Source organism: Bemisia tabaci, chromosome 7 (genome assembly GCF_918797505.1).
Source record: "Bemisia tabaci chromosome 7, PGI_BMITA_v3".
In the NCBI taxonomy this organism is placed as follows: domain Eukaryota; kingdom Metazoa; phylum Arthropoda; class Insecta; order Hemiptera; family Aleyrodidae; genus Bemisia; species Bemisia tabaci.
Genome location: NC_092799.1, coordinates 45,344,090 through 45,353,435, shown reverse-complemented (window position 1 = coordinate 45,353,435; position 9,346 = coordinate 45,344,090). Strand labels below are relative to the sequence as shown.

General features: G+C 40.3%; 1 protein-coding gene across 1 annotated transcript; it reads left to right on the top strand.

The window, feature by feature from the left end:
- Positions 1–223: 223 nt before the first annotated feature.
- LOC109039737 (uncharacterized) lies at positions 224–7,581 on the top strand. The gene is made up of 2 exons (XM_019055363.2): positions 224–546; positions 4,097–7,581. The coding sequence occupies exons 1-2, from the start codon at positions 229–231 to the stop codon at positions 6,473–6,475; spliced, it is 2,697 nt and encodes an 898-aa protein (XP_018910908.2). The 5' UTR covers positions 224–228; the 3' UTR covers positions 6,476–7,581.
- Positions 7,582–9,346: the final 1,765 nt, after the last annotated feature.

Genomic DNA, 9,346 nt, shown 5'->3' with positions numbered 1-9,346 from the left:
CCAGACTCTTGAAAACATTGACAAGAAAAAATACTCTTGATTAAATCGGATTTTTGCTTGAATCGAAGCGAATTCCGCTTAAATTAAGAGGCTTGGTTCTTGATTTAAGCTAGATTCTGATTGAATCAAGAGTACTTTTTCTTGTCGATGTTTTTAAGAGTCTGGACTCTAGATCCAATGTGTTTTTTTTTCCAGTGCGGCATCATCAAGATGCTCGGAAGCTGAGCAATGAGCATTAATAATGGTATGTACCAATGTGGACACTCCGCCATTCGTAACACGGTTGTCGGATGCACATCGATGACATATCATGGGATTTCGGCGCAAAATGGACGGTTTCTACGGCATAATCAGCCGGCAGTGCACTGCCGTATCAAGCAAAACCGCGTAACACCCAACCTAAACCCCGAAAGGATACGTGGTTTCCACTTAGCATGGCAGTATAAGATACTGAACGGTAATAAAGCACGAGATTCATGGGTTACCTCAGTCGGAACCATGTCGGCGATTGGAATTCTTGTCCTGTGTACTGGGCTTTTGCTCGAGGTAAGTTTGTGACAATTAGTACCTATTCAATCTATTCTATTTTACGCGTGTCGTTGTAATTTGTTGAGTGGGTGATGATCCATGGTTACTCTGCAAAGGTCACTCGAAGACACATGGTGCTTGCGGAATGGCTTTTTAGTGAAGATTCGTCCGTCCGGGATTCCAGGTGTTTTTTTCTCCTTCTGATAAATATTAAACACCTCCATTCCTCAATTCCGGTGAGGAATACGTCTCTACCCTTAACTCAATATAAATATACAAATTGATAAGTGAGTGCTTTAGTCTCCTGAAAACAGAATTGCGAAACTTAAAATTGGAGAAAAATGATGAGTAAATGAAAAAATGGAACCAATTGATGGAAAAGTCGCATGCCATTCTGACACAAAATATGGCGTCTATCGAATCACCTTAACTAAATAAAATAACCAAATTTTCAACTCTCAAACTATCAACTATCAACTATCAAAATTCAAACTATCAAAATTTCCAACAATGACAAAAATGATTGTAATATACCTATAATGTAATGAAATATACACGCTCTAATCATTTAATTTGTATTACCTTTATGTTATGTACCTACATGTTATACTATTTTTATAATAAATTTTGCCAACATGCTTTTCAATTCAGTCTACAACATTTCATTCCGACGTGGCAATAATGATTTATAATGCCCCTAAACATTAAAATGAATTACAATAGTAATGCCGCATTATAATGTCGTATTATACATCGCAACGATTCATGTCCTACTGATTATTGATTATTGTAAGATGAATTCTGTTTTCTCTGATTGTATGTTTCATACGTGCGAAGCAAGTACGGGTCACTAGAAACGCGGTTCGTACGGGTGGCTGATGAAATTGATCTTCGAATACCTTTTGATGAGCTAGGGAAATGGAACCATCTGCATCTCATGGACAATAAATAGTTGCCGTAATTAAGGTCATCCCGTGATTAAGGTGCCGTGATTTAAGTCATAAATTCTTCATCTAATTCTTGATTCATCTCCAAAATGTCTGCTAAAGCTTTCATGCGCTTCTCCTTGTATGCATGAATGAGCAAATTGGGTATCGAACAAGCGGACACTTTTTGAAAATTTAGATGATTCTGGACAATATCGTACAGAAGTCCACGAGCTGCAGATAGAACCATTACCTCTAGCTCATCAAAAGTTATTCGAAGATCATTCAACAACCTCTTTGACAAGTTGCAAAAACTTTTCGTTAACAATAGTGTCACACGGTACTAGGAATATTTACTATTTAACGAACCTTATATTTCCCTGACTCAGTCCTAAATTATAGAAGTATGCGTTACTTTTCCAGCAATCCAAAAAAACAATTATACAAAAAACCAATACCTACACTTTCAGATATAAAAATGCAAATTTTTTGCAGCCTCGCTAAACGACTTATCAACCAGAGATTTTTTAGGAAGCGGACCTCCAAAGAGCTTTCAAAATTAAAAGTATACAACAAGTGATAATGCCATGTATTCGCCATATCAAAGCCCAATACACATTTATACACCGGCTACGTAAATCTGCTAAGTTACAAAACATGAATCGACAGTTGTCGGATTGTACATCAATGACAAAATGTGTCTAGGCCCTCATTCTTGACTACAACTACTGCCCCCAGAGCCGCTCTCCGACGCCAATGCGTTGGAGCTTCCTGCTTGTTTTTTATTCGTGCGAGGAGAAAAGAAATCGCTGCTCTTAAAATGATGATAGTGGATGAGTAAAATGTGCCCGAACGCCCATGCCCACCTACTTTTTTAATCATTTTACAATGTTCATTCGTGGTAAGAAATAGTTTGGTCCCAATAACAATGGCGCATTTTCCCTTAGACTGACATAATTGCTATATCACAGATATAACATAGTATTCTCGAATAGAAAAGTAGGTTGGGATTGAAAGAAACCTCGTTTCTCAACTTTTCTCACGACACCTCATTGGCAACATAAAACCGAGCTGCGGTGCATTACAAGTTCACGCATCGCGCCATCGCGCCTTCAATTTTGCAGACGCAACACGGACATCCATCATGTACGAATAGTTGTATCTCTGCGCCGTCATCAAGTGCGCTTCCTTTCTTTTGCTCTATTTCCACGTCGTGTTTTGTCTTATTTGTATCTGTAGGGGTGCTTCAAAGGCTGTGTGAGCAACACAGCCGTGGATAGGAAAGACCTAATAATCGAGCCTCTTTTCTCAACTTTTCTCACGACACCTCATTGGCAACTTAAAACCGAGCTGCGGTGTATTACAAGTTCACGCATCGCGCCATCGCGCCTTCAATTTTGCAGACGCAACACAGACATCCATCATGTACGAAAAGTTGTATCTCTGCGCCGTCATCCAAAGCGCTTCCTTTCTTTTGCTCTATTTCCACGTTGTGTTTTGTCTTATTTGTATCTGTAGGGGTGCTTCAAAGGCTGTGTGAGCAACACAGCCGTGGATGGGAAAGACGTAATGATCGAGCCTCAGGTCGGTTATTGTAGTCGGTTATGGTAACTGTTAGGTTAAACTTAAGTCAATAAAAGTATAAAAATATCCTGACTTTTCCTATTTTCTCTGACCATACTTAGCGAGAATCTTTGACCTTCCACATGGACGATTTGCACCCGGTAAAACTGAAAAACAACATTTATTGGTTACTAATCCTTTGTTTTCTTTATCGGGAACTACGTGATTGACTTACTTACTTTCTTTTTCGCCCGATGAATTTTTCGGTTGTCACTATTTAAATTAGTTTAAATAGTGACAACCGAAAAATTCATCGGGCGAAAAAGAAAGTAAGTAAGTCAACAACATTTATTGGCCTTCAATTTTTCAATTTCTTACTCAGAAAACAAGGGAACATTAATTTTTTTCAGGAAATCATCATTCAAATTACTAAAATAGCAATTTCTTATTGCAAGTTCTTCCGCTGTTCATTTTTCAGAAAGTCACTAGGAACATAAAACACCTGAATCATATTAAGGCTGAGTTTTATTGTGTAGATAGTGCTGATGTTTTGTCAACTTTGAAATTTTTCAAATTTACAGTTTTCATCGTAAAATTCCGAACCTTTCTGACCCGATGAAAGCCCCTCATTCTTCCCGGTTTCTTCTCTTTTCCAGACCTGCAGACACCCTACCTATTATTTAACTTGGGCCAAAGGATCAGAGAGGAGCCTAGGAACTATGATTAATGAGCTCCCAAGTGTTGATCGTTTGGTTTGACTTGGATGTATAGAGTGCTACCGTGCTAACGAAAAACGCCGTGTGAGCATTCAAGAGTTGCCAAATTTCCTCCGATGAATTGTTTATTTTTGAGGAAAGTTACGAATATTTTTCCTTGAAATTTTCAGGAACTTTACGTGAAATTCCTAACAGAATTATCTAAAAAATTGGAAGAAAAATGTTCATAAGTTAACCAATAAATTCGTGTCTTATCAAAGGAAACTTGGCAACGTCTAGAGGTTTATAGGGCGTTTTTCCGGCAGAGCAGACCTGTTCATTCAGGAACATGTGTTTCATCTTAGATTCACCGATTGATTACAGATGAGTCCGCGTCAGAGACTGGTGGCGGCCGACATACATGACAGAGCAATGAAGGTGCCAGAGCCAGACCAAGACTACATTGAGGGAACATCGAATAAAACGGAGCCTGAATTAGGGACCAGGAAAATTCAAGGACCAACCGAGCCTTCAGGTTTAGCTTCCCAGGAACCAACAAGGCCTCAAACAACAAAGTTTTCCGCGACAACACCTTCCGCCTCCACACTAACTTCAGCGACACAACATCCAGTAGAGGAACCCTCAGGAACAGAACCTCTTACGGGTGCACCTTTATCGGCAGAGATCATAGAATCAGACTTACCAAAGGTGACAGAAGCTCGACATGATACGAAGGCTTCTGATGTGAAATTTGATGAAACGCAAAGAATAACTAGGGTGAGTTTGCAGACTTTAACAGATACCAATTCAGGGTCCCAGGTCAATCAACATCATGCAACGCCAAGAGTGTTAAGAGTAATTCTGCCGCATGTGATTAACCTTTTTACGAGAGCAAGACGGTTAGCAAGCAGAATTTTATGGGCACCATTGGAATCGGGAGGCCAAAGGAGAGGCGAGTCGCTCATAGGTGACGATCGGCAATTGAGTGGCTCGCCCGACGGCCAAAATCAGGATACGATGAGCCAACCGAACTTGAGTCGCTACAACATAACCGTCGGATCAGACGGGAGGAGAAACGATTCCGGTGGGAAACTCGAAGAAAGTTTACCTCGCATTAATGACTTCATCAATTCAGACTACGGACAAAACCATGATCAAATAGGCGAACCGCATTTAAGTTCTATTGCATTCAATGAATCAAGAAAAAAAGAAAATGATCCACATAAAACACAAAGTGGGGACGGTATGTCCCGCTCAAGTGACGACAACAATAAAGGAGACAGCTCAACGCATAGTAGAATATACTCATCACGTTTGGGTGACAACGATGTCACATCCGGTAAATTGGGAGCAAATGAAAATTATTTCAGAAAAACACAAAATGCAGAAAAAATATCTCGCTTGAGCAACTACAACAATATAAACGACGGGTTGGTAAAATGGAGACAATTCTTGGTAGGGCCACCATCAGGGGGAATTTCTCACGACTCCGACAGTTTGAGGGCCAAAAAAAGTGCATTTCCAGGTGTTTCGGACACAAATAAATGGCTCACCAACTTTCCGGTGGGAAGAGAAATGACATCTCCTGAAATTTTTTCATTCAAGGGAGACGAGAGACAAGGGGCTGAAGCCAGTGGTAGGAGGAGAGTTAGAAGAAATAGTCTCAGCAAGCCGGTGGGAATAATTCCTCAAGCACTGAAAGAAGTTATTCCTCGGAAATTGACAGGAAATATTCCTCAGACACGAAGAGAATTCATTCCTGAGATGCTAGAAAATAAAATACCAGAAACACCAAAACAAGGAATTCATCAGACACCAAAAGAAATGACTCCTCCCACACTGAGAGAGGTAACGTCTCCAACACTAAGACAGGAGATTTCTCAGACACCGAGACCGACAATTGCTCAGAAACCAAAAGAAATAATTCCTCCGACACAAGAAGAAAAAAATCCTCAGAAACCAAAGGAGGTACTTTTTCAGTCGCCAAAAGAAGTGCCAACTAAGACGGCAAATGGATCCATTACTAAGGCACCATTAGAAGTTACTCCTCAGTCACAGAAGGAAGTAAATACTACTTGGAAACCTGTAGAATTCACTTTCAACCCGAATGGTAACAATGATGATGATGATGATGTTTGCAATGGGACTAAGGCGACGCCCGAGGAGAAGAAAAAAATGGAGGAAACAGAGAAGAAGGAACAGGAGGATAAGAAAAAAGAGGTGGAAGAAAAGAGGAGAACGATTTCGCAGTCGCCAAAGGAGGCGGGGACTTCTTGGACACCTATAGAGTTCGAATTCAATCCGAATGGGGACGATGATAAGGGTTGTGATGGGAAAGAGCTAACGCCCGAGCAGAAGAAAAAGAGGGAGGAGAAAAAAAAGAAGAAAGAAGAGGAAGAAAAGAAGAAAAAAGAGGAAGAAAAGAAGAAAGAGCAGGAAGAAAAGAAGAAAGAAGAGGAAGAAAAGAAGAAAGAGGAAGAAGAAGAGAAGAAGAAAGAACAGGAAGAAAAGAAGAAGGAGAAGGAAGAGGAGCTTGAAGAACAGAAGAGGGAAAAGGCGGAAGAGCTTGAAGAACAGAAGAGGGAAAGGGAAGAAGAGCTTGAAGAACAGAGGAGGGAGAGGGAAGAGGAGCTTGAAGAACAGAAGAGGGAAAGGGAAGAGGCGGATGAAGAAAGAAGAAGAGAAGAGACAGAGAAAGAGAAGGAAGAGAGCTGGCAAGATGACGATGACGGTTTCAGATTTATGAATCCCAACTTTTCTTAAAACCAGAGCTCACGGAAACTCAACGACGTCGATTATGGGCTGGACATACACTACAACTCCGCTTGTATCCTTTGAATTCTGCTTTCAAATTACATTCTAATACGAAGAAGTCAATCCGGCTGACAAAAGAATATGGAAGAAGTTTCGCTGGAACATCTTGAAAAGTGCTCAAGGAGGCGATTGTTTCGGCTAATTTCCAGCTGAATGAATGCAAACAGCACGACACAGACTTCAGAAGGTGAAAATCCTCGGATCTCACGAGTGGTACAAAAGTCGAGGGAGGCGTTTCCACCGAGAGTTACTGAACACAAAATTGTTACCAGATAATCGTAATTCGTAAGTTATAAACAAGGCAGTAGCTTTCCTGTAATAATCTAGTTGGAATTTAATTTGGGATTAGGTACCACTGTTTCTGGCTCACTTAAGAAACAACATAAGTGTCATCTGTTACTCCACGCAGATACGTGCTTTTATGAGAGAACCAGAAATAGGGGCTCTTTAGTCCAATTCATTCCAAAATGTTGCTGAGACGTCGCTATTTTCGTTTCTTTACACAACTCATCGTCTCACTCGTTCGTTTGCGGCGCGCGGGAAATTTTTGCCTCCTGCGAAATCGTTCGTTCCTATCGAAGTTTTTCAAAAGGTAGAGAGATGAACAGAATGAAACTGTAGAAGTTATATGCATTATCTACACTGGCGGATCTATGCAACGTGGCAACATCGGATTTCCTCCATTTAAACCTATGGAAATGTATCGATTCTTAAAGCACTGGAAAAAAAAAAAAACACATTGGATCTAGAGTCCAGACTCTTGAAAACATTGACAAGAAAAGACTCTTGATTCAATCAGATTTAAGCTTAAATCAAAAGGAAATCCGCTTAAATTAAGAGGCTTGGTTCTTGATTTAAGCTAGATTCTGATTGAATCAAGAGGACTTTTTCTTGTCGATGTTTTTAAGAGTCTGGACTCTAGATCCAATGTGTTTTTTTTTTTCCAGAGCACTGATACCGGTTGTCCGATCTCTATGCATTCCGATAAAGTATTGGATATTTTTTTGATACAAAAGTGTGAAACATGAGAAAACAATAAAACAACCGTGCTTACCAGCAACAGTGGGATAACAGGATCAAAACTAATGCAAACTTACCTGAAACAAAAGAAAGAAATAGGTCGTTAGTACTCGTAAATAGAAACTAACGCATATCGGTAAAAAAGTAAGACATACAAACGAAAATAATTCCTAAACATTTTTCTGGAGAAGAAAACCTAAGTTACGGACGTGAAATTGCACACTGGAAAAAAAAAAAAAAAACACATTGGATCCAGAGTCCAGACTCTTGAAAACATTGATCAGAAAAAGGACTCTTGATTCAATCAGATTTAAGCTTAAATCAGAAGGAAACCCGCTCAAATTAAGGGGCTTGGTTCTTGATTTAAGCTTAAATCTGATTGAATCAAGAGTATTTTTTCTTATCGATGTTTTCAAGAGTCTGGACTCTAGATCCGATGTGTTATTTTTTTTTTCCAGTGCATCTTGTCTTTTTTGGAGAGCAATGTCCGTCCATCACCCCCCCCCCCCCCCGAATTTTTGTCGAAATCGAGAACCACATAATGGTGGACGGGTATACTCGAACTCAACCAACAAATCGGGTGCTGTCAAAAGGCATAACTCCGAAAATTCCCTCGAAATTTCCTCGATCGTAACTTTAACATGGAAATCTCAATGCACGCGGAGGTTTTCAAGAAGATGAATCCCGAGGAAGTTCCGCGGAGCCTTCTGAAATTTCAGCTGGAGAATTAGCGGGGCTACGACAGCGTGAAGACGTTCCTCTTTGATAACTAATTAGGCTCCTATTTACGATTTCTAGACTTCATCCCGAAACTTTCACGACTCCATTTTTACTTAAACTTTCTTGAGCATGCTGTTTGAACCTCAAATATCTGAAATTGAACTGATGGGTTGAATAAACAAATCAGGCCTATTGCGCACAAGAGATACAGCGAATTAATATAAATTTTCTGGAGAAGAAAAACTAACTTACGAACGTGAAAGTGCACACTGGAAAAAAAAACACATTGTATCTAGAGTCCAGACTCTTGAAAACATTGATAAGAAAAAGGACTCTTGATTCAATCAGATTTAAGCTTAAATCAAAAGGAAACCCGCTTAAATTAAGAGGCTTGGTTCTTAATTCAAGCTTAATCTGATTGAATCAAGAGTATTTTTTCTTGTCAATGTTTTTAAGAGTCTAGACTCTAGATTCAATGAGTATTTTTTCCAGTGAGGGGCCAGGTGCTCCAACAAGAATCGATTACTTTGCATAGGTTTAAATGGAGGAAATCCGGTGTTCCCAAATTGCTGGATCCGCCTCTGATTATCGTTAAGAGAGGTGCCTTGTCGACTTTCGTGTCTTGAGCCGGTATCAGACGATAAAAGTAGAGCTCTCAAAGCGGCGCATACATGTGACCCACGCACGGAGAAAAAAACCTCGTGCATGGGACCTGAAGTTGAGGTCATGGATCTCTGAAGTTTTCTGATCACGCAACCGAAAACTTGAGGTCGAGCAGCCAAAGTTCGGGTCAGACATCGAGGCACTTCGGTATGTACCGGAGTACTTCAGATGTATGACACGAACCCTTCGGTATATATCGAAGTACTTCAGATGTCTGACCCGAACTTCGGCAGCTCGACCTCAAGTTTTTAGATACGTGATCCGAAAACTTCAGAGATCCATGTGACCTCAACTTCGGGTCCCACTCACGAAGTTGATTCCTCCGTGCGTGACCCTCATCTTCCACCAGCCGCATCGATGCGCCACTTTGAGAGCTCTAATTTGATCGTCTGATACCAGCTTTAACGTCTGCCGTAA

What these genes read in the sequence shown, in the direction of transcription:
- LOC109039737 (XM_019055363.2), top strand. Translation starts at nt 229, where the DNA reads ATGAGCATTAATAATGGTATGTACCAATGTGGACACTCCGCCATTCGT. An exon ending in GTACTGGGCTTTTGCTCGAG is followed by an intron (nt 547 to 4,096) that starts GTAAGTTTGTGA and finishes GATTGATTACAG; the next exon opens with ATGAGTCCGCGTCAGAGACT.